This window comes from Lutjanus erythropterus, chromosome 13, assembly GCF_056507025.1.
Source record: "Lutjanus erythropterus isolate fLutEry1 chromosome 13, fLutEry1.hap2, whole genome shotgun sequence".
NCBI classification, from domain to species: Eukaryota; Metazoa; Chordata; class Actinopteri; order Lutjaniformes; family Lutjanidae; genus Lutjanus; species Lutjanus erythropterus.
This window is the reverse complement of record NC_139329.1, coordinates 31,725,475-31,749,902: the sequence shown is the minus strand read 5'-3', so window position 1 is coordinate 31,749,902 and position 24,428 is coordinate 31,725,475. Positions and strand designations below refer to the sequence as shown.

General features: G+C 39.6%; 4 protein-coding genes across 7 annotated transcripts; 2 read left to right on the top strand and 2 right to left on the bottom strand.

Moving 5' to 3' along the window:
• Positions 1-388: 388 nt before the first annotated feature.
• golt1bb (golgi transport 1Bb) lies at positions 389-3,400 on the top strand. The gene is made up of 5 exons (XM_084734010.1): positions 389-549; positions 1,424-1,515; positions 1,615-1,793; positions 1,892-1,973; positions 2,786-3,400. Exons 1-5 carry the CDS (start codon positions 525-527, stop codon positions 2,822-2,824), a joined length of 417 nt encoding a protein of 138 aa, XP_084590136.1. The 5' UTR covers positions 389-524; the 3' UTR covers positions 2,825-3,400.
• A 1,514-nt stretch (positions 3,401-4,914) lies between these two features.
• On the top strand, positions 4,915-7,769 carry LOC146316868 (spexin prohormone 1-like). The gene is made up of 6 exons (XM_084734723.1): positions 4,915-5,506; positions 5,971-6,042; positions 6,124-6,169; positions 6,264-6,329; positions 7,444-7,518; positions 7,600-7,769. Exons 2-6 carry the CDS (start codon positions 5,980-5,982, stop codon positions 7,656-7,658), a joined length of 309 nt encoding a protein of 102 aa, XP_084590849.1. The 5' UTR covers positions 4,915-5,506; positions 5,971-5,979; the 3' UTR covers positions 7,659-7,769.
• A 1,852-nt stretch (positions 7,770-9,621) lies between these two features.
• Positions 9,622-16,338, bottom strand: ldhbb (lactate dehydrogenase Bb). Of its 4 annotated transcripts, none has more exons than XM_084733317.1 (8): positions 13,897-14,138; positions 13,418-13,554; positions 12,381-12,498; positions 11,822-11,995; positions 11,574-11,747; positions 11,357-11,474; positions 10,394-10,517; positions 9,622-10,106 (listed from the first exon to the last, which is right to left on the bottom strand). In XM_084733317.1, the coding sequence occupies exons 1-8, from the start codon at positions 13,949-13,951 to the stop codon at positions 9,939-9,941; spliced, it is 1,068 nt and encodes a 355-aa protein (XP_084589443.1). In that variant the 5' UTR covers positions 13,952-14,138; the 3' UTR covers positions 9,622-9,938. The 4 variants fall into 4 exon arrangements, with proteins under 4 accessions (XP_084589443.1, XP_084589445.1, XP_084589444.1 ...); XM_084733319.1 differs by lacking the exon at positions 13,897-14,138 and adding an exon at positions 16,149-16,338 and having other exon boundaries at positions 9,623-10,106; XM_084733318.1 differs by lacking the exon at positions 13,897-14,138 and adding an exon at positions 16,081-16,337 and having other exon boundaries at positions 9,623-10,106.
• Positions 16,339-17,939: 1,601 nt separating this feature from the next.
• tmpob (thymopoietin b) lies at positions 17,940-23,202 on the bottom strand. Its single transcript, XM_084734573.1, has 6 exons — positions 22,577-23,202; positions 22,329-22,446; positions 21,282-21,437; positions 20,955-21,064; positions 20,763-20,866; positions 17,940-19,938 (listed from the first exon to the last, which is right to left on the bottom strand). The coding sequence occupies exons 1-6, from the start codon at positions 22,808-22,810 to the stop codon at positions 19,542-19,544; spliced, it is 1,119 nt and encodes a 372-aa protein (XP_084590699.1). The 5' UTR covers positions 22,811-23,202; the 3' UTR covers positions 17,940-19,541.
• Positions 23,203-24,428: the final 1,226 nt, after the last annotated feature.

Genomic DNA, 24,428 nt, shown 5'->3' with positions numbered 1-24,428 from the left:
GGTAAACACATCAGAAACTGTCAGTTTTACTTGTGCATATTATAGAATATGCCAACAACATAATTCCACGTGGAAGATTCCCAGATGTTCTCCTCCTGTCTCCAACAAATCTGCCCATAAAATTTTTAAAATGGAATATGAGTAAATTTAAAGTGAGACTTTGCTGTTTACAATGCTGCTCTGACTAGATTCTTTTAGTAGTGAGCATCTGAAGAAAAGTCTGTCACTACTAGTAACAGAATAATTGAAGTAAAAGTAGCAACGATACAAAAAAAGTACTGTTACAGTTAGTTAAAGCAAATGTTGAGCTGTGGGAAACACGAAGCATCTTCACACATAGAAGATCTTCGGTAGAATACGTGCGTGGCTGCGGAAGACGTGGCGTAGCGTCAGACCGCTAACTTCGCCTTCATCGCTGCTTCTTCTGTAGCATCAGTTAGCGCCGCTAGCAGCCAAAGAAGAAGCAGGTTTTTCAGTCGTTACGAGCTCCGTGTGATTTATTAAATTCTCCAGCTGCCGCCAAAATGATTTCACTCACGGATTCTCAAAGTAAGAAGCGTTAATTTACCTCGGTTGTTCTTTGTCTTTGTAGTGTTTGTGTATGAAGCCCGGTTTAGGCGAATGTATGAGGTTAGCAGCTGAAACGCCATTGGCTGAGAGCGTCGTTACGTCACGTAGCTGCACATCTCTGTAGTGTTTAAAACGAAGAAATAACTTTGGATGTGTCGGAAATCACTCATTTATTTTCTTCAAATAGTCTTTCTTTAGCATGCATTCATAGTACCAGCTAGTGGTTATTTTTATTTGTTGAATTTTTATTTTTTCTATTAATAATTTATTAACAAAGTTACTTAAATTGTCAGATCATAATTTGTTTAGGGGTTTCTGGTATCTTTAAAAAAAAACATTGACAGCAGTGTACAGCAAATGTTGAAAAAAAACAACACCTTCAGAATATATTTATTTACTTTTCTTTTATTAATGCGGTAATAACCAGTACTAGTTTGTCCATTCACCAAATTAAGAGTTGGCAACATGGATAAAATCCTCCATCACTGTTTATATGAACTCATTTTGTGGTATATTACATTTTCTGGAATATTATTTGAGAAACGTATTATGACATGACCTAACTTCCTCTGTACCAGCACTGTGCAGGTTGTTTGTTTCAAAACAAAACAAAACAAACAAAAAAACTATTTTTTGTGCCAATGACTTTTTAATACTAGTATTGTATTGTAGTAATTAAGCAGTTTTACCTCAGTGATTTGCAGCATTTCCTTCAATGACCTCGCCTGTTTCTTTTGTGCTCATATAACCAGAGTGACAATAAACACCTTGACTCTTGAATCTGTTAGCGTCTGCAGCTGATGACATTTGACATGGCTGTAATAATAACTGTCTTGTTTCTTAAACTCTTCAGAAATCGGGATGGGTCTGACGGGGTTTGGTGTGTTTTTCCTCTTCTTCGGGATGATGCTGTTCTTTGACAAAGCTCTCCTCGCCATTGGAAACGTGAGTCGATCAGAAACACTGTCAACCAGCGTCTCCCTCGTTTGATCTGACAGATGTCACCCATTGTAATTGTATTGTTCGTCTTTTCTCTCTGTGCAGATCCTGTTTGTCTCAGGCTTGTCCTTCGTCATCGGCCTGGAGCGAACGTTCAGGTTCTTCTTCCAGCGACACAAAGCTAAAGCCACCAGCTTCTTCCTGGGAGGAGTGTTTGTGGTTCTGATCGGCTGGCCGATCATCGGAGTCGTCCTGGAGATCTACGGGTTCTTTCTCTTATTCAGGTCAGCTCGGACGCAAGGAAAACTTCATCTCTTCATCATTGTTATCCCGAGTTAATGTGAATGTTTTGGTCTCACCTGGCTCTCTGTCTCGTTAACAGAGGGTTCTTCCCGGTGGCGGTCGGCTTCATCAGACGGGTTCCTGTGCTCGGGTCTCTGCTCAGCTTACCAGGGATCAGTACAGTAAGTATATTGTGATGATCGTTGAATTTTTTCTTTTTTTTTTGCACGTTTCATGGTTACATATTGCCCCTTTAATGTACAACGACAAAACTTGTAAGTATGTAAAGGTACAAGGTGAAAGGTTAAACTGGCAGTAAACTCAGTATAATCAATCAGTTTTCAGTAGATCCAGATGTAGTTTCCAGTTAAGTCCATTTGCTGATGAAGACTGTGAGACGCAGGTGAAAGCTCTAGAAGAAGCTAGAAATGTGAGAGGTGACAGTCTGTCTCTGAACGGGGTCTCTGTCCTGAACGGCCTCGTGGGATTCCTCACTCACTGTCTGCTGTCTGTGTGAGACCCGAAGTTTATGAAGGCCGTCAGTGTCCAGGATCGGTTATCAGGTCTCTGGTGTGTTTGGTGCGTCTTCTGGGAAAACTTTCTTTTCAGTGGTTTCGTCCAGCCTGTGAGATCATCTGCTGGCATCGGCGTCTCTTAAACGATCGCTTTCTTCGTCGTGACATCATCATGCTCTCAAATTCTGCCTCAAATCTGCCTTGCAAAATATCAGACTTGTATCTGATTTAGGACCACATATGAGAGCGGCACAAATCAGAATTAAAAAGATCAGATTGCATGTTGTTGAAAAAATCTGAGTCATATTTGAGCAAAAACCCAAACAGATTTTGGGCACTTTCGCCTGCAGTGTGAATGTAGCCTCAGACACAAAAACCATAGGAAAATGTGGTCTTGGTCGAAAAAAGCTAACCTTTAAAACTTTGTTTGCATTATAAGTTGTAAAAACTAACTGTGGATTCTTCTTGTTCTCTTGCAGCTGGTGGATAAAATCGGTGAGAGCAACACGATGGTATAACATCGGTCGGTCTGTGTGTCGGAGGAGAGTTTCAGTATTTATCATAGTTTCTAATAGTGACTGTATATTTTGGTCGTTGCCACTCCAGAACTGTGAATCCAAACATTTTCCTGCACAAAAGACACAACAAGTGTATCTGTGGACTTTTGACTGACATGATGTTTTGTATCTGACTGCCACTTGGACGACGTTACCAAGAGATGTTTTTTTAAAAAAAATAATTATTATTATTTTAAAAGCTGGAAGCAGGTCTCCGATTTTGTATCATTCCAGTATGACGTTTATGGACTGATAACTGATAACTGGGACCACTGGATTAACTCAGAGGAGGAGAGTCGGGAGCTCTTCACTGCCTCCTCTCCTCCTGATCGTGTGCCTCAACAGTCACTGAGAGATTTCTGTCCGAGTTCCTCTATGAAGTGTTACTGGAATTTTGTACATTGAAAAAAAAAAAAAAAAAAAGATAATGTTGAGCTAAATGTTACAAAGAAACCTGAACTGTTGTGGAGGTTAATGGAGATGTTTTACTGTAACTTTTGTAAGTGCATACTTGAAATAAAGTGTGTCTTTTATAAATGTGTTTGCTTCAGAGATCACAGTTTTATATGCTACCCTGAAATATTTATTACAGTATAATTACCCTTCAAACAATCTGTCCTGACGCCCACTGGTTTAGCATATAAGTGACAAAAAGACTAAAAGTTGTAGTTAAATACAGTGTGGTAGTAACCAGAATTAAATACATTTTTAAGTGTTAATAATTTTTTGTTGCTACTGTATTTGTCAACAGTTCTAGCTGCAGTTAAACAGCATAACAAAGCAGTAATAATAATAATACATGATCACAAACATGAAGAAATACTCTGTTTCAAATGTATTAACTGTTTATTATTTATCATTGCCTGACGGATGCAGGGTTTTTGAGACATACAAATTTTAGAGTGCAAAAATTCACTGATGAATATTCACTGATATGATGAATTTTTGAGCAATGCACATGACTGTGCATAACACAGGGAGACTTAGCATCAGGCAATTGCATTAGGCCCCAAGCTACCCATAAAACGCTGTAGAAATTTATGTTGCATCGCGCTGTTATATTTTTAATCATGAGCTCCGCAATAATGTGGATGATTTCATGATCTTACTGCACATCTGTGGAAATGGGTCAGAAAGACTGGAGTCAGTTTGGTAAAGAAACAGACTGTTGAAAAAAACGAAGCAGTGCTAAAGAAATGAAGAAGCGGGAGGACACTAAAGCACAAAACTGATCCCAGCGACATCCTGTTCACCCTGCTGCCGTCTGGCAAGAGATACAGGAGTATCTGCTGCTGCACCAGCAGCCTACAGAGCAGCTTCTTCCTCAGGCTGTGAGGCTGCTTAATCATCATCCTCACTCCGCCATATAGAAAACTTTATTTTTATGATTTATTATTTACGCAAAGTTTGATAAAAGGGGAGAACAAGGGATGTGGAGGGGCCCTGTGTTTAAGTTAAATATTCTTTAAACTGAATAAATATAAAGAGCTAAATACTGTTTGTTCAGTATCAGTCAGTTGTTGAACATTTGAATAAAGAACAGCTAAACATCAGGACTGTTCAGTTACATCATTTCCAAATCACCTCAAACAGCATTTTCTGCAATATATGTTGTGTTAAAGAAAGCTTTTGGTGACAGTGCCCACGTGATCAGGCTTGTATCAGGATCATATCTGCGATAAAATCTTCAACCAATAAATCAGGCTGTATTATTTAGGCCTTAAACAGTTTACGCACATGTAAATTATTCACATTTAGACTCATTCTTCACCTCCTGCATGTTAACTTTTCCTTTAAAGGGCCAAAATCAAAATTACATATTTTATCTCTTGAAGAAAAACAAGTGCAACTCACACCTAGAAAAACAAAACAAAACAAAACAAAACAAAACAAAACAAAACAAAACAAAACAAAACAAAACACATAGATGGATAAAGAGCACTACAGGTAAGAAGAAATATATATATATATATATATATATATATATATATATATATATATATATATATATATATATATATATATATATATATGTATATATATATATATATATATATATTGATTTGAGTGGTGAACTATCCCTTTAAATTCAAAGTTAAAATGGGAAAAAATAGATTCACTTTGTTACTGTGAAGACAAACTTTTACAGAAACTCCTTAGAGTGACTCGTTCGTCTTTTTATAGAAAGCATCAACACGTTCAGCATCTCCATCCATTTTTACTCCTCGTGCAGCCTCAGGCCTCCTGCAGGTGTCTACACTCACCCACACCCACTGACACGCCGCTGTCATCACGTCCGCTTCATTCATAAAATCTCCTCGCTGATGATGTCATTGCACGGTGACCCTGTGAACAAACTCTGCTGCTGAGGATGATGATGATGATGATCAGAAAAGTTTAAATCTCTCTCATGTGTCTGTGATTAATGAGCGCTGGCAGCTTCAGCAGCACCTGACACTCTCATCACCCGAAGTATAACGTGAGATGTAATTAATTACTGACGCTGTATAATAATGAGCTGGTTTGTATTGTTTGTTTTATAATGTAGTGAGAGCAGAGACAGGAGGACGAAGCACAAATATCAAAATCAGTCAAACACAAGCTGCAGCCTGCAAGACAACAACAACAAATAACATTAAAACGGTAAGTTCTTCTTCTTATTATCATTATTATTATTATTATCATTATTATTATTATTATTACTATTTTAATTAGAAGTAATAGTAGTTGTTGCTGTATTTTTGTCAGTGTTTCCTTACTTTCCTTAAAATATCTTAGAAGACAGAGATAAACAACAGTAGCACTTTACTTTAAGTTAACATTTAATAAACTGTTTATAACACACTACAGATTTTTTAATGTATTTGTAAACAATTATAACTCATCCTAGGAAAATACTCCTGAAGACTTAATAAGAATACTTCTTGATGAATATATTTGTCAATAATTACAATCACAACACTTTAAAATCTATTTAAACTGTTGTCATTTCTGCTTACAACTACATTATATTGTGTTATTAACCGTTTATTAGTTGGTAGAGGTGGTTGTATTATTATCAGTAGTGTTATTAATGTTATTTATAATTAAACTAAATGTCATTACAGGTTTGAACAATGTCTCTAATAGTCACGTTGCTCGTGTTGACGTTGGTCAGCCAGTGTTGCAGTGCACCACAGGTGGGTGAAAGTTGTTTAAGCTGAATTTAACATTTAAATCAGGAGATGTCATTTATCTTTATCTTCATCTTCTCTTCCCAGCGGAGGAACTGGACTCCTCAGGCCATCTTATACCTAAAGGGAGCACGTAAGAATTTGCAGAGGAGATTTTTAAACTGTAAAAGTTTCGAGCTCCTTTATTGAATGAAGAGGAAACAGTGTTTACTGTTGATCTGTTACAGAGGGACATCGCTCAGTGCTGGAGCGCACCAGCAGAGAGGAAGGAGACACGTCACATTTCACTGAGTGTAGGTCATACATGATCATATATTTGATTTCGGAAAGTTTATATCACTTCTATTATAAAATTTGTACAGTTGTTTATATTTATATTGGGTTGTTTATAGAGTTGTGATGGCTGAATAGATAACTGATAAACAAGTGTGTACGTCTTACTCCTTTTTGAACATGTAGGATTTAATTTGTTTTGCTTGAGCATTTGTTTATTGAACTTTATTGATATTCTTGTTTCTTTTTATCTATTTTTTTTTTATATCTATTTACATACTTTTTACATGTTTGAAATAAAGAATTTTCATTCATTCATTAAAAAGTGATGCTTTATAAAGGCTTTAAAAGTTGTAACTGATGACTTTATCACTGGTTAATAAATGATTTACTGATGGTTTGAGATAAAATCCATAACTGAGAACAACGTCTGTGTTTTCAGGTTGTTAAAAATCTCTCTGACTGGTGTTGACTCTTTGTTTTATAGCTGCAGACCATCTGGACCATAATTAACTATAACTGACAAACAGTTAATCAATGACTTATTGACATTTTTAATAGCAGATTACTTACTAAGTTTTGGCTTAATTTTGTGTTACTTAGAATGGATTTATGATATGTATTAATTACTTTATTATCATGTTTCATCTGTAGTCTTTTTTTTTTCTTTTGGCTTTAATCTTAACTCTGCCCTGCTTTAGTTTGGCTCTCTTGTGTATTCTGCTCTCACTTTTTCCATCAAAGCAAAATTGTTATTAACATGTTTAACTGCAGCGTTGATGGTCTAATACTGTTTTTTTAAATTTGCATTTATAGCTGCAGACTTGTTTTTATGTCTTGACGCTTCAGAGAGATGCATGTTTGACAAGTTGCTCTCATTAATAGGTTATACTGTCAAAAAGCACAATTCTGTGAATGTGATAAAAAAAAATCCTCTAAGTCATAATGAGGAATTTTTCTCATTCTGTTTTTGTTCATTGGCATGACTTGCAAAATGTTTTTTTTTCATCAGTTGGTAGAAATAGGTTTACTTCTTTAAACAGCTACTATATGTTTGTATTTTTTTTCTCTCTAGGACATGTCTCGGTTGTGCAGTTTCTTGTCCGCCATTCAAATATCTTTGTGTCTCTGCAGTGAGTCACCAGAGCAGCGATGTATCGTCTTTAAAGTCCGTCCTTCTGGAGCTTCTGCAGCGAGCTGTGGAAGAAGGTAAAACCCTGAAAGTTATCAGAAGTTATTCTGCCTCAACATCACCTGAGCAGCTTTTTCAAAATCTATCTTCTTCCTCAGGTGGAGGAAATCCAGACAATTACTCAGACGAAGAAGAGCTGAATTTGAACTATTTCTGAAGTGTTCACTGCAAGTTTTTTCCTTTCTTTTTTCATGCATTTTGTTGTATTTATGTTTTTCAATACGGGTCACTTGAGTTTACTTGTAATTAAACCTCGCCTCGTCTGTGAACTGTGATTGTTAAATCCTGAGCCATGTGTTTTTTTATTGCTGGACTTTTTCTCCTCATGAATGAATGTTATCGATTAAGGAAAAAAAAACCTGTCAGCTTGAGGCAACAATTAAGTCATTCACACCACAGCAGTGATTAACACCTCACTAAACACCATTCATCATCACACTGTCTACAGTGAGGTCACTGAGAGAGGGGCACCAGTGAGGTTTATTGGACCTGTCAGCCTGAACCAGCCGTGACTCGGTCATACAAGACAAGAGATGGACAAGAGACGAAGGTTTAATCCTGTTACACTGACATAAAAACAGATAAAAGTCCATGTGTGTAGGCGCAGGGGTAAATAAACCACCTTCTGTCTTTTTAATGATATTTAAATTATGAGATATGAGCTGAGATTCTCTGTGCTTCCTGCTTCACATCCTGTGGTGATATTCTGACACCAGCCCGTTCTTTTAAGTGTTTACTGTCATTTATTTACAATAAACGTCAGCAGAAATCTCAGATCCAATAAGTTTAGGGGAGGAAATATCAAACGGTCTATGGGCTGATATTTTGCATCATGTGCATCACTTCATGTATATCTGGTATTAAAAAGTGATCTGTGTCCGAATAAGTTGTCAAGATAAGGACAAAAAGTGTGTTTGGATCTTAAGTAGGTGTAAAGGCAATCTAGATTAGTCATTCCTAACGACTGGGTCGGGACCCACAGGCGAGTCCCAGGAGATTTTATTTGGGTCCCCAAATAAATAAAATACAATGGAGGAAATTCTGCAAATTTAAGATTTACATCTGCAGTGCACATTTTTATAAAACATTTACTTTTATTTTTTTAGGAAATAAAATCAATGTGAAGGCCTGCTAACCCAGGTTAAATTGATTTATTTCTCATTTATAAAGTATTTAACGTTCATTAGTTATCAATGAAGCGTCAAGATTATGTAGGTTGATGTGAAAATGGCAGTAAAAATGGAAGGTTGGAACATTCATTTATGCTCAAATGAACTCTTAAGGCTTATTGAGACTTGGGTTGCGATGGTTTGTCATTTCAAACAGTTGGGTCTCCAGGAAAAAAGTCTGGGAAACACTGATCTAGATAACTCATATGGATACAGACTGCATTTTAATACCAGGTGTAAATGGGGGTACGACTCCTCTACCTGTGCCAGAAAGGCCCTAATGATGTGTCCCCTGCACCAAATTGACTCTGATTGGCTAGTACTCATTACCTTAACCTGTTGTTTGGTTTGGTTAGGTTCATCATATCACTGTCCTGTTCACACTATATAATCTTGTAATCAGGAATCTTGACTTTGACTGATCTATGACGGGGCGTCAGATATTACAATCTTAGACGAGTCTGTCTGCTTTCCAATATATGTTTTGTCATGAAAACACACACTAGAATTAGCGTTATACAATGCATGATTAATACAGCGTGTAGCATGTTACTGCTGTTGTCTGCACAGCACTGCATCAGTGCTGCTGGAGGTGGAGCTAGTTTAAACTACTTTATAACTTTATATCCGCTACTTCTATTTTACAATGTCTGTCATTCAAAAAGACTTTTGACCGTAGGGCTGTGAATCATAAAATGCACCCATGTCCCTGTAAAATATTCTCCATCACTGAGCTTCCTCAGTGTTCGTTAGGATTTGTCAGTTAGGATTTCTTTCATTTTTCACTGTAACCTTTTTGCTAAAACTTTCAGCTCACCCGTATCTCCTCAGCTCAAATCTGGCTCAGACTGTCAGCTTTAAATCGAGGCTCTACAGCATTATAGAAATAGTAGCAGATTTTCCGTTTTTCCACTGAATAACTGAACACATCCAGTTTGTTCAAGCAACAACAAACTTGCTTTATTACACATCAAAGCGACATGAGGGGTCCCACACTGCAACACGGTCGAGGACAAATGAGTCAGAGCAGCGTTTCACTCAGTTGATGTCACATTTGGTCTCCAGTGAGCAGAAGTGAACAAACTGACACCTACAGCTACGATCTGAGGAGGTTTAACTCCGATGTGCCTGTGAGTCTACAGAGGGCAGTGGGCTGAGGGTGCAGAAGGTGGAGCTGTCTGGTGTTTTAGTGACTGCAGAGTGAGAATACTGTAGTTTAGGCGATGAGCACTCAGAAAGGTGCAGCGACAGCGCCCCCTGCTGCTCGGTTAGACGTCCTGCAGGTCCTTCTGGATGTCCCACAGCGTGCTGGCGCTGGCCTGCAGTTGAGCCACCTCGTCGTCTGTCAGGGTCATGTTGATCACGCTGGCCACGCCCCCGCTGTTCAGCACGCAGGGCAGACTCAGATACACCTCATCACCGATGCCATACATGCCCTGAACACCAGGAACAACAACCTTACTGTCAGAACATATAACTCAAAAACAGACAGAATGGCAACTAGAAAAAATAAATTCTTATGCTTATATTTGATAAGACTGACCAAAAAAAAAAAAGAATAATTTGCGAGCCACAATTTGAATCAGTCAGTCAGTGCCCCACTTAGGCCAACTCCAAAAAGTCAGGAGACGCCCCTGCATTGAAATACTTTTGTGCATGGTACTAAACTATATATAACGCTACATAGCAACATGGCTTTTGCGTGTGTTTTAGCAGCCTTTACCTTCACCATGGTGGAAACAGGATGAATCCTGTTCATGTTCCTGATGAGACTCTCTGTCAGGTCAGCTACACTCAGACCGATGGCCCAGTTGGTGTAACCCTTCAGTCTGATGACCTCATAGGCACTGAGAGACACAAGACAATAAAAACACAAACTGTGTTTAATGTTTGGATTTGTTACGGTTAGTTGATTTTAAAGCAGCGAAGCAGATGACACCTGCTAAAAATAAACTAATAAAACACAAAAACACTCTGAGAAGCAAATCTTCCCTCACGACTGCTGCTTTTGTCCTCTGCACTGATGAAAGAGACAGCGAGACGGAGACAGACAGATGGAGACTAGTGTTGAATGCATAATGACATTCATGTCTAGTCCTTGAATATCAGGTGATTTCACTTATACAATCAAAACATCCAGATGTGAGTACTTTGTCACAATATGATCACATGGAGAGGAGTGACACAACAATACTGAATTATCAGCTAAAACCACACCTAAAACCTTTGTGAAAGAAATGTGAGCAGCTGAGATTGTGTTACTTGACTAAAATCTCATGTAGTTATTTCATATCTAGATAACAATACATATCAGAATATGGCACATTTTTTGTAAATTCAATTCCAATAACTTGTATAAAATGACCACATGGATATTTTTCTCCTTTTGTTTAGAAATTTTGTGTAAATTTTCAATTAGTCACATAAGAAAATATTAACATATATAATAAAAAAGGTAAACAGAAAACCTTTTTGACCGTCTCCGTACTGTTTTACATGATTCTTTTATAGGTGATAAAAGAGGTTAGTGGGAGAATGTGAAGCGTCGCCTAAATGATGCAAGGCGTGTGATGTGTGACAGCGAAATAAATGATAGATCATCGTATGAAATGATAGATGTTTTTCAATCATCTGACAATATTTAGCGTCATATTGCACAGACTTATGAGTGACCCCTTTGGCCTACCTGTTCACCACCATCTTGTGGGTTTCCTGCCAGTTCTCTTCGTCAGCGTCAGTGCCGATGTCCGGGTTCAACGTCTGCAGGTTGACCCCAGCCACGTTTGTTCCGCTCCACACAGGTACTGAAACACCAGTGAAACCATCAGCCTTCATCACACAGTCGCAGGTCTGCAACAACATATACTGAGACTTTCTTTCGCCAGGATTTGACAAGTCCTCACCACTGGTGTCTCCATGTTCTCCCAGGATCCAGCCGTTGAAGCTGCTGGTGTGGATCCCGAGTTTCTCGGCCATCAGGAAGCGGAAGCGTGCGGAGTCCAAGTTGGTGCCGCTGCCGATGACGCGGTGCTGGGGAAGGCCGCTCAGTTTCCAGGTGACATAAGTCAGCACGTCAACTGTTGAAGAGGGTAGCCATTAGAAGATGAATGCTGTCGCTCTGTGTGAGAGACAAAAGGTGTGAGACAGTCACCTGGGTTGGAGACCACGATGATGATGCAGTCAGGACTGTATCTGACGATCTGAGGGACGATGTGCTTAAAGATGTTGACGTTCCTCTGGACGAGGTTCAGCCTGCTCTCTCCCTCCTGCTGGCGGACTCCAGCTGTCACCACCACGATGCGGGAGTTTGCTGTCACGGAGTAGTCTGAGAGACAAGGAGGAAGACGAGGAGGAGATTTATCAGCATGGATAAGAGGGAAAAGCTCTGTCCTCACTTTCAGATTCCTATCGACACCCAGGCATCTTTAGATTATCAGAGATTCAAATTTCAAACTTGAAGAAACTGGTTGGCTCAAGCCTACCTATGGAAACATATTTTGTTTTACAGGCAGAAGACATGATTTGATTCAATAAAAGGATACAAACAAAGAGATTTTTTGTAAATGTTTTGGCATATATTGTTAAATAAGTGGATGTAACCTAAAAGGCTCAAAAAGGCATTCATCTCTCCTGTAATGCTAAAAGGGACCAAAATCATTTGGTCACAATGCTTCCCTCTTAGCTGCATCTTTTAAGTGGTTTACACTTGCCTTTGTCTGCCACTATTGTTGGGGTTTTGAGGAAGAGGCTGCCGTGCTGCAGGTCCATCATCTCTCCTTTCAGCTTGTCCTCCATCACATCCACCAGGGCCAGTTCATCAACCAGCTCCTGCACACATCAGTGAAGTTCAGAACAACCAAGACAACGCTGCCTCCTCTCCACTCATTCAGCAACAGGCCTGTCAGCAGACTCACTGCTGTAGCATGGCCTCTACCTGGCACATCCACTGATCATTTTAAACTGCATGTTCTTCCATTATGTGCTGCTTTGTCTGTGTTTTATACCACTTTTACACAGATGAGACTCAAATATATATAGAGCATGAATTAATCCGAATGACTGAAATTAGAAGAATGCTGTGGGAAATGGGATTCCCGCGGGAATCCAGCAGAATGGGAGGCAATTTCACTGTTCATCATGGGACGAGACAGGAAAAAAAAGTCAGTGGGAGCGGGCGGGATGGGAATCATAAAAAACAACAGCCCAGTTTTTTGTATATAAATATGCAGTTCCAAAATAAATAAACTCTATTTTCTTTATTTTACATAACACTAGTTGTTTGGCCAGTCCATGATGTGTGTGTGGATGAACGAATTCACTCCTGTGTCCAATTATTACCTCAAAGATTGGATGGCTCACAACTTGTTAATCAAAACCTGATCATAAATCTATATTTGTTTTCTTGTCCCTGCACTTAGCTACTGTGCATACAGTCAAGTGTGTGTTAAACTTTAGATAAAGGGATTTCTTGCTCAATCAATAAGGTAAACTTTGTGCTGTTACTGCTGTATAGCCAGGCAGAATTGCTTTAGTAGAAGTGATGATCCATTTTGGTACCAAAAACATTTTTCTGTCATTGTGACCACACCTTCACAAGGACAGTGAAGGGCTAACAGCCAGATCAGACACCATGAGATCAGTAATCCGGTGTCAGTCTCGGAGGATCCTGGGTATTACCCCATCCTGTGACACCAGGAGGCAGGTAGGTAATCTGAGCAGAGGCAAAAACCAGAGTGGGCTCTCTTACCCTGAGCAGGATGCTGACAGCACAGGCCATGCCGACCTGACCCACACCCACCACCGTCACTTTATTCCTGGGGGGCTCGGGGGGACCACTGAACAGAGGGGTGATCAGCTTCTGCAGGATTGAGGCCATTTTAAATGCTGGGGGGGGCAGAGAGGAAGAGAAGAGTGTTCCTGGTCAGGAAAAATGTTGACAAGTAAGAAACACTCCACACAGACACGACAGAAACAGTCCTGCATCCAGAAAAAGCGGGCTGCGTGCTCAAACTTCATAAATACTGCATTCAGGACATAGTTATATTTTGAGTATAGAGGGATTACAAATTAAGTCTGACATTTGTCACTAGGGAAACACGACTTCTCTGACATGTAGATCCATCACAAGAGAAAAAGACTGATCTCCATCCCACACATTGTTCTTCTCCACAGAGTTCACCTTGAAAACACATGCAGCCAGACACACAAAACAGCAGCAATACTTGCATTTCTCTGCGATGCTCCGAGCTGCGAGGTATAAATACCACCATGTAATCAGCATGGCAGACTGAATGGATACCTAAGGTGTGCTGTCACGGAGCTGCCTACCCGCTGCATCCACACAACACCCCCCACAGTCAGTGTCTGTCGAGGCAGGTATCCGGTCAGCTGCAGCGGCAGCACAGAGCACATGTGACTCAGGGCCAGACTGAGCTGCAGAGAGCTCCTCTCCCCTCCACCCTCCTCCCCAAACGGAGGATGGAACAGTATAATCGGATGCCAAACTTGACTGAGTGACTGCAGACAGTTAAAGGAGTTACTGTAATCCCTTAACGCCGCCTCCATCTGCTGCACTTGAACTACAGATGAACATTAACCTTGTAGGATATCTCCCAAGAACAATAACAAAAATATAAAATAAGTATTTTACTAATTATTTCACCTAAATTATCTCTTAGATAAGGGCAGTATAATGCATTATGCTATATTAAAGCTATAATATTGCCACTGTTAAATAATAGGCATAAATCTGAATTATGCATGGTCTAGCTGTCACTGACTTTTCAGCATATTTCACATCTGGGAGCTGTTTTGATTCATGCTGCAGACTGCACATACTGTAAGACTGGTGTCTGTGCAAGAGATTACTGTTGGTGTTCAGAGTATAAAACAGATTATGATACAGGATGTCAGTTAGGGCTGAGTATTGATACTCAATACCTGTAAAGTGTTGACCAAAACGACCCAGTAAAGAGTAGCATTAGCTTTAGGTATATAGCATACAGCATATATACAGCTACAAACCCATACAGACAAGCACAGTGTTGTTGGCACTTTAGTGTGTTGAGATGTAGGGTTGTGATCTGAGGATTATTTTCATGATTATTGATTTATAAAAAGAATGTGAATAACTGCCTGTTTTGCTTGAAAATGACAGAAATTATTAGTTGATTATCAAAATAAACGCCACCAAAGTAACACACTTGTGGCGTCAAATTCATAAAATGCGGAAGGATTTTTTGAGAAAAGCTTCTATTCACATGATGGACATTAAAGTAGAAAAAAAGGTATCAAATGATGGGCAAAATTGCTTTAAGGGTACTGGTGTTGGTACAGGTATTGTAATTTTAACCCATCCTGTCCTGATGTCAATAAACCATTCTTGATAAAATAGTCCTCCAGTTATTGTGAACACAGATGTCTGCAAAAATTTTCCATCTCTGTCTGGATAAAGTCCCATTGAAAGTGCACTGGTGAACAGTCCATTGTCCATTCACTAGCACGGAGTGAAACTGGATTATCGGAAGAAAGGATGTAAACATGAGTGGCTCACAGCCTGCAAGGTCACATGAGGGACAGAAAATTTAATGACTTTTAATAAGGTAAAAACACACACAAATAACACATGGTTGGTACCTGAATAACCAAGAAACCAAAATATCATTAAAAAACTGTCGTTTTATGACAAAATTGTAGTCCTGTAACGTCCCGATGAATGTTTGTATGTGACTGAAAAAGGTTAGGTCACCCTTGAACTTGAGCACAGACAGCGCGGGTACAGGTGGTAACATGTTAAGCATTAGAAAACAACCATCTAAAACATTTAATAAGTCTGTAAAGTCCATATGGCTACTATACTATAGACATTATACATTAGACATTTAAAATATTCAGCTTTGATAATATCAACATGTAATAAAAACTGTTCATGAGATGAGCCACAAGGTCCTGGATAAATCTACATTTAAAGGAAACAACCTACCCACTCTGCATGAAACGAAACCCAAATGACAATAAATTTATTAATTGTTAATTTATCTTTAGTGCATATTTTTTTTATCATAGATATCTCAATGTACCTGGAGAGAAACAGTTAAACTGGAAGCAGCTAGTGATGAAAACACTGTAGAGCCTGTTGACCCACTTATACTGTATGTGGTGGATAAACAGACTAAAATACTTTTGAGTTGCAAACCTGCAAAGGATGAAAAGCAGCAAAATCTAAAATCTGAAACAAGGACATCACAGATATCGTGGAGAGCAGGACATGTGCAAAACAAATTCAGCTGTTGCAGCATACAGTAACTTTCCCCGCAGTTAGACAAGTGCACCACAAACCAAATACAACCAAACCTCCTGCAGATGTTTCAAATTTCCACAGAAGAATGAAAACCACGGTTGTTCAGTCACCTGTTGTCTGCAGGGTCCAGTTACTTTCAGTGTCCTTGTCCTTTCTCCAACACTACAGTCAGACTCACCCTCGGCGTGTTGTGCTGTGTGCCTGCTCCTCTTCCTGCTGTTCTGTCAGGCTGCAGCCTACTGGATTTAATTGATTAAGCCTCTCCATCCCCTACAAAGTCTCAGTTTGGCACTCTAAGGGTCACCTCAGTTAGCTCATGCAGCGTTCACTGACAACAACAGCACATCCTGTTAAATAATAAAGAAAGACGGTTAAAATGTTTTCCACACGGCACTTTGAGAAAGATTATTAATTACATACAATACAATTATGATTATCCCTTTTGTGCAAACTCATATAGGACATATCAAATTTAGTTTTCATGTTATTTTTACTAGAGTTGTAAATAAATGCCTGCTTCATAGCTTCTCTGCACTGGTTAAGTTCCAGTGAAGGGCCATTGCAGTGTTTTGGCTGAGCTGATGATGGTTTCAAATTAAAATGACTCCAGCACTTCCAAGTGCAGAGGCGGGATACTTGGATCTTGAATGTCTCGGGGACACCGACTGTTGCTGAGCTGCGTTTCTTTAGTCAGGCACAGACACCACTGAGCCAGCAGGTGGAGACTCACCTCAGAGCACAGCCACTGCAGGGAGAAACAATAGGATGAGCAGACAGGACAGAAATCTGATTAGCTGTGTTGGGCAGCAACACTCAAGATCTCTGATAGCTTTATTTGAGCCTAGTCTTTATTTATGACTACCAGGGTTAAAGTAAAGTTGGCTGCACTCAGGAACTGCCAACACACAATAAAGAACATAATTAATTTGGGTCTTAAGCACATTTTGTAAGGTTTCAGAGGCTATTTTGAATGTTTAAAAAAAGACTTGATTTGCTTCTTTCAAAAACATTGATGCTGTGGGATCAGTGACCACCTTTGAGGCACCGTACAGAAGTTTACCAAGAAGAACAGCACAGCACTGCAAGACAATGATGTGCGAGATGAACAGATTAACAACTGGTGTTCTTGTGCAGATTAAGAAAAAGGTTATGCTGACAGGTGGTCAGCTAAAATAAAAACTGACATCTACAGAAAGTTTCTGTGTCTTACTCGGCACAGGAGCAGCTGCTAATCTGGGCTGGCTGGTCCTCTGTAGAAGTTACAACCTACATCGCCTCTTCAACCTCTGACAGGGAGAGCAGAGGGGCCCTAAAGGAACTTACTGGTCAAGCTACTGCATTATGTAGGTTTCACATGGAAGGAAAATTAGCAAGGTGAGAAAATTGTGTACATTACCGCATTATCATTATGATGATATTCTCTGTGGTAACAGATGCAGTGCTTAGCAAAATGGTTAGTAGTACGGCTGAGTAGATGATTGAAACATTGAAACTGCAATAAGATCAAGAGCAGTTTTGAAACTGCAGGACCTGCAGTAATTTGATTAAGTTAAAATGCATCACAAAGTTTCAGACGCCATGGGCCAAAGACACATCATATTCTCCAGATGTAAGAGAACATGTTTGCTTGGCACAGAACCCTGCAATAATCTCATCATCATCATCATCAATTTTCTAATTTTTCAGCACAAAATGACTCCCACAGTTTTCTGTACTTGCAATCGATCTGGTCTTCTCCTGTGCACCTGTTGATCTACAGGCATGCAAAAATTGCATGCTATTCCAACTAAAATCATCAAGTCATATTTCAAATATGTCAAAATACTTGCAATACTTATATTGTCTAATCATTCAGTCCTAGTTAGTATTGATCTATATTTGTTGTATAAATTGGTTAAAACATGTTAAAATACTGGTTTTTCCCTCAAAAGATGACCAGATGGTGCTACAGAAGACAAAACAAAAAATATCTGGTAACAACAAAGTTTATTTTATGATACACTGCCTACATTATCATAAATAAACAGATTAAAAATCCTTACCCACATAACCCCTGTCATTTCTGTCCATTGTGGGGGAGCTGCCTGATGATGAATCACATGTTAAATCAGCAAGATTCAGATTAAGATACAGTATCACTTGCATGAATTACATATTGCTTTCAAATGTTACCTTAAAATGTGCTATAAAAAGTTGAACACGCCACTTTAGAAAAATATCAAAATAGAAACAAAATGCCCCAGAAATCTTCCCACCCCCAAAACATCACCTCCAGTGAATGCAACATTACCCCCCAGGGTAAGCAACCCCCTTCCAGAGTAACCTACAGTGTCTTAATTGTGTTAATTTTCACAGGCAGAAGTTCTGAAGAGAATAAATTGGTTAAATGTCCCAAAAGGATTAACTTCCTCCATGTGCCTTCTTTGCAGGTCTGCCATGTCTGGACACATGCAGTCAGTGAGGTGGGCTATGTGGGTGCACTGCAACAGCCAATCCTGCACAGAGGACTGAAGGATCAGAAATCTAATAAAAAAAAAAAATAGAGCAAATAAAAGCACAACAGACCACTAAAACCCAAAGCATGTAAACTCAAAATGGGCACACTGGCAGGGGCTGGTAAATCAATAATCTATGATCAAACAAATGCTGCAATTTTAGTTAAATTGTCCAGTAAATGGCAGATAACCAACACTTAGCAGCTGTGTCATTTAGATTTTTGCATGTAAATTCATGAGGATTTTGATAAAAGATCCCAAAAATACAGTTTTTCTTCCTCAATGCATTAACAGTAAAAATCATAATTACAGAGCGACCACAATTACCATTTAAGTCATAATCATAGAGCCCAATATACAGTGATTCAAGCAGTGATCAGCCACTGGAAAGAAAAACTTTTTATATCTCGACCTGAACATGGGCGGATTTTCCTCATGCAGTGATGTGACCTGACCACACCTTGTGTCTCCTCCCAGCACAGACCACATTAAAAAGTTTGAGCTGAATCGACCTGAGCACCATAGAAATAATGAATCACTCTACCTAAACTCTATAGCTACGGAGCAAATTTTGAAATCCATACAGAAACACGTAGACATTCTGGTGTTAGTATTAGTAGCACTGCTCTGTGCTTTAAAACGGGAGGGCACTAAGTGCTAACAGTGTCCAGGCACTTCACCATCAGAAAAACACCTGGCACAGAGAGTTAGAAACTACAATATGACCTTCAAAAAACTACAACCATGCATGGATAACCTGGCCTCTCCATTCTGCACTCGTTTCTACATACGAGGGTTAAATACACACAAAGACACAAAACATTTCACAGATTAAAATCAACATTAAAATGAGTCTCTTTGACTGCCACGAAACAGTGTTATCCCGAAGCTACTGTTTCCTCCTGTGGTGGGAGGAAAGCTGGAGAAAGTTCATTGTTCCAATTAAATTTGTGTCTTTTGTCCAACCATGTAGGTAAAAAGAAGAGGTGCGCCAAGTTTACTGCTTGAGTTGTGTGGTGTGCTGTGGCAGGCGGCAGGGAGGTGGCGTGGGCATGGCGAGAGACTGCTGAGGGTCTTTAGTTGCCAGCACTCTCTGCAGCCTTGCTGCTGCTGCTGCCACTGCCGATGCCCAGGTAGGTGGCTGCGTTGTTCACAACGCCCTGAAGGGGGACGATGACGCTGTCCAGAAGACCTTTGAGGGTGTTGATTTGATCGTCATCCAGGTTCTGGTAGGCGTAGTAGAGAGCACCACCCACCACAACGAGGAGCAGGAGCTTGAGTAAGACAGACAGGAAGCCTCGTCGGGCCGGTGCTTTGCTTAAGGGGACGGTGCTGCCCGGTCTGGAGAAAGACTCGGAGTAAGAGCGGCTCTCAGTGTGGACAGTGTGCTGCACACGGGACTCATCCAGCCAGTATTCACTTGGTTTCAGCGGCCGACCAGCTGCGCCTCGGATCGGACGCCTGCAGGTCGCACTGATCAGGGAAACAACACAATCAAACTTTTAGGCTACACACACACAAAAAAATCTTCAGGGGTTTTGCACAATTTCAAAATCAAAAGTTTTGTGTGTGCCGTGTGCAAACAATGCAGGCATAAGCACAGCCGCACAAGCTGCCACCTCCCCATCGTGGTTCATCCCTAGTTTGATAGCTACCTAGCAACCACAAATGACAATCACAAAAAGTTGACTTGATGTTAAACTTGTATTAACGACACACTCTCTCCTTATTACTAAGTCAATCACTCAAAAACCTTTTACAGTACTGCTACTGTGCATAATAATTTTCCTATCAGCAGATTTATGGTAAATTAAAGACAATTTATGACCTTAATTTCCTTCATTCTCTTCAAAAGTCCTTGTAAGACTTTTTAAGTAGGCAAAGGATCTCTGAATCTTAATTCAAGGTCCACTTGATAGACTTTCTGGGACTTTTAATTGCATCTTTACAGTCTTTCTCAGCAGATGAAGTTTGCTCAGTTGTCATGATGATAGCTTTTGCATCTGATGCCAAAGACCAACCCTGAGAGCTATGGTCACAACACCTGCCTCTGTTCTGTTTTTTGGCATTGGATGTGATAGCTACCTCCAGCTACCACTGCTGAGTAAGTATGTAAAAAAAATGTTTAAAAGCTCAGAGAAATAGCTAGTAAGTGCATCTTGATTCCAAGGTCAAGGATGTTCTTTTTGTGTTCAACTTTTAGGGGAACATTTTGGTTTATTTGTATAGCAGTTTTACAGTACACGATTAATGTGCTTGGCCGTGTGTGAGCTTGAAAAGTCATCATCAACTGTTACCTGATGCCTGTTGGTGTGCTTATTTCATTGGCAAGGATATCTTCAACAACACTCTCGCTGGCCTTCTTCGGTGTTTCTTCAGTGATAATTTCCTCGACCACCACCTGTCAATGTTAATATAAAAACATGTTCATACAAACTTTAAATATAATCGGATCTCTCTGAGGTTTGGGATGGTAAAATGTGCTTCACCTTGGTTTGTCGTCTGCTGCTGGTTCTGCTGCTAACTGGGGCTTTCCCTCTGCTCCTCACAGGCTTCTCTACCACAGGAACTGGCTCTGGTTCAGGTGCAGCAATCTCCTCTGAAAAATACATGTAATATAAACAAATCAGTGCTTTTCCAACATTTAATAAGATCAGGGACCTGTTGCAAGAGGTTTACCAAACAGTCTGGATAATCTTACTGAAAAAGAGTCTTAACAACATGTTAAGACACACTGACATATGGGCCATTGTATTGGTTTTGGTCAGTAACGTGAAATGGGAAAAGATCATGAGTAGTGCGTAGTCAGAGCTCACCATCTTCCTTGTCGCTGTACTGGTCAGAGTTTGTGTTGCCGTTCTGGTTGCTGTCTGCCTTGGGGAGAGCTGTGACGTCTGTAGGAGCTTCAGGTTCGGCTGGAGGCTGGTCCAACATCTTCTGCAACTTCTTCTCATACAGCTTACGGGTGGAAGCTGAATGGAGACGAGGGAGGGGGTGGGGGGAAGACATACAGCATGTGGTATTTAAATCCAATAAGGATTTATACATTTTTGCTCTATTAAGGACAAAGATGCTTGTGCTATGTCAGACATATTATTAGAAATAATATTTGCAAACACCAATTATATTTTTGACTAACACTTTTTTGAAGGTTCAAACTAGATTTTTTAAAAATTAGTTAACATATTGGCTGATTGTATCATTTTGCCTAGAGCTGCAATGATTAGTTAACTAATTGATTAACTGATCGACAGAAAAATAATTGCCAACTATTTTTATAGCTGATTGATTGAGCAATTATTCAAGCAAAAGGGGCAGAAAATGCTGCACTCAGCTTCTGAAATAAGGAGATTTCCTGCTATATATTTTTTTTTTTCCATGAAGCGAATAGAGGGGTATCGGTGTATATGTTAGGTAACAAGAACCTGCAGAACAGAAAAACCTAAGATGTGCTTGAGGTGCCTCATAAACAGAGGACTCTTAGCAAAAATGTTTGTGGAAAAATATGATGCTAACATATGCCTTCCTTTTCTAATGTATTTATATTTTTGAATTAGTTTTGCCTAATTTATCACTCAAAATGATTAATTGATTATCAAAATAATCAACAGAATTTCAGAATTGACAAATTAATTACTTATTGCAGCCACATCACAACCCACCTTACACTGCCCTTAAATTCATCAATGGATATAAATGTGTCCAATTTTAAATATTTTTGTAAATTATTTTATACCTGATGTGTACAATAGAAACTGTAGTTTCCTTTGGATCTTAAACTTAAATCTAATTTTATTTTTAATATGTGAAAAATACGACAAGTTTCTTCACAAAAGTCTGAGACATCCCTCCAGGAAACTCACCAACAATGGGTCCTGTTTCCACACCATGTTTTGCCAGCTGTTGTCTTAAATCTTCATCAGTGAGCTCTGTCACCTCCACTTCCTCTGTGCGAGGCTTGTCTGTCTTTTTAGTAGCTTTCTGCAGAAAGATTTAAGTCATATATCATACAACAAATCACCGCTCACACTTGCTCCACCAATCCGTGCAGACGACCACAGCATCTCATTACAGTTTTCCACAAATAAAAACAATTAAAACGCAAACTTACTCTTCCAGATCGACTTTTGTTGGACACCACGGGAGCAGGTAACTCTTCGTCGCTGGAGAAGGTGTCTGCAGGTGGACTCTTCTTGTTGTTCAGTATGGTCAAGTTCTTCAGATACAGCTGCACATACACTTCTTTTTTATGCTCTCCGCTGGGAAGTGGCACATTGTTGGCTGTGAGCTCATTCTTCAGCTTATCTTTCGTGAGGACCGACGGATCTTCGAGAAATTCTGCCATCTTCTAACTTTAATTTCGTGAGCTTTCTTTCTGTTTGTTTTCCCGCTTGCACCTAGTGGAAATTACCGCCGTTCACTCTGCAGCTGCAAACAACAACACCGGGAACGTGACCGAATAGCGCTGTTGTCAAACACGACTGGCGCCTACCCGCTGCCAATTCAGCTAGCAGCACAGAAGCGCTTTACCAAAATAAATGCTCAGTTTAGCCTCTTAGCCGCACAGCTAAAGGACTCACGGGTAGCTTTGATTTTTCGAAAACAAATACGCGCGTCTGCAGCAACTGAAATCAATGCAAAAAGCTAAATAAACTAGCTATAATATCACTGAATTAGCTTAGCTTCAAACCGGTCCACTTGCTTCTGTCTGTCCGCGGTCGCAACAGGGCCAAACAACGTCCGGCCCCGCTATTGGATGGAACGCCGCAGTAAGCTCCGCTCTGATTGGCTGTCTATGAATGGAACACTCGGAGGCCGCCGTCACAAAGAAACCGCAGGCTGTGTGTTTTAGATAACGGCTTTACATAAACACTGCCGACGATATTTACAACATTGTTTGAATTTAATGACGTTAACGACCGTATTGTTTTTAATAACTAGACAAACGCGAGTATTGGCAATTAATCGGAGTCGTATCGTGCGGGGAGAGAACAATGTTAATGGCGATCCAACGGCACTGGCCGCTACTCGCGTTTACACAGCTGCAGCCTGGCCAGCAGCTGTCTGTTGCATGAATTAATAGTTAATAACGATTAGCACTTACTAATAACACAAATACTGTCTCACTAATAGTGTTCATATTACATAATGTGGCGGTGAGTGTGTGTTAAGCCATTTAGATGAAGTCTGCCTTTGTAACAGAAGAGGGCAGCATGAGCCACAGTATTCAAAAGAAACATGGAGTAGTGTGTTCAATATGAAACCAGTAAGTTATATAGCACAGAAGTTACAGTCATTTAGGGGAAGTAAAGGGAAATGTGAATATGAAAGACACTTTTTAAGATGCCAGCTATTTTGGTTATCAGTGAACTGCCTCAGTCATTTTCAAGCAAGAATGTCAAGGATTAGCTGATTTTCTTTGTCATTTATTAAAGTAAATTAGTAGTATTTGGGTTTTTAATTGTTGGTTGGACAAAAATGCAATTACTTTGGGTTCTGGGAAATTGTGACGATTATATTTCACATTTTATGCCATTTTATAGATGATTACTCATAAATATAATTAGCAGATTTATCAATAATGAGAATAATTGTTAGTTGCAACCCTAGTTTACAACCTTCACCTCTGCACAAGAGACATGAAGGATCTCTCACTCTTTTATGACAAGAGTAAAATCAAGATCAAGGACACAAAGAGACAACAAGACAGCATTAAAAACGACAAAAGTTGACACAGTATTTACTTTCTTCCAGCCCTCATACACATACACACATACACGAACTGGTACTAGCTTCCTCAGTGTAAGGATTTGCTGCTTTTGTCTGTTTTGTATGATTGCAAATTCAATATTTTGGGGTTTTAGACTGGACAAAACAACATATTTGAAGATGCTAGCTTGGGCTTTGAGAAACTGTTGGGGATTTTTGTGGTAGCCTTATAAACTGTATTACAGATTTAATAT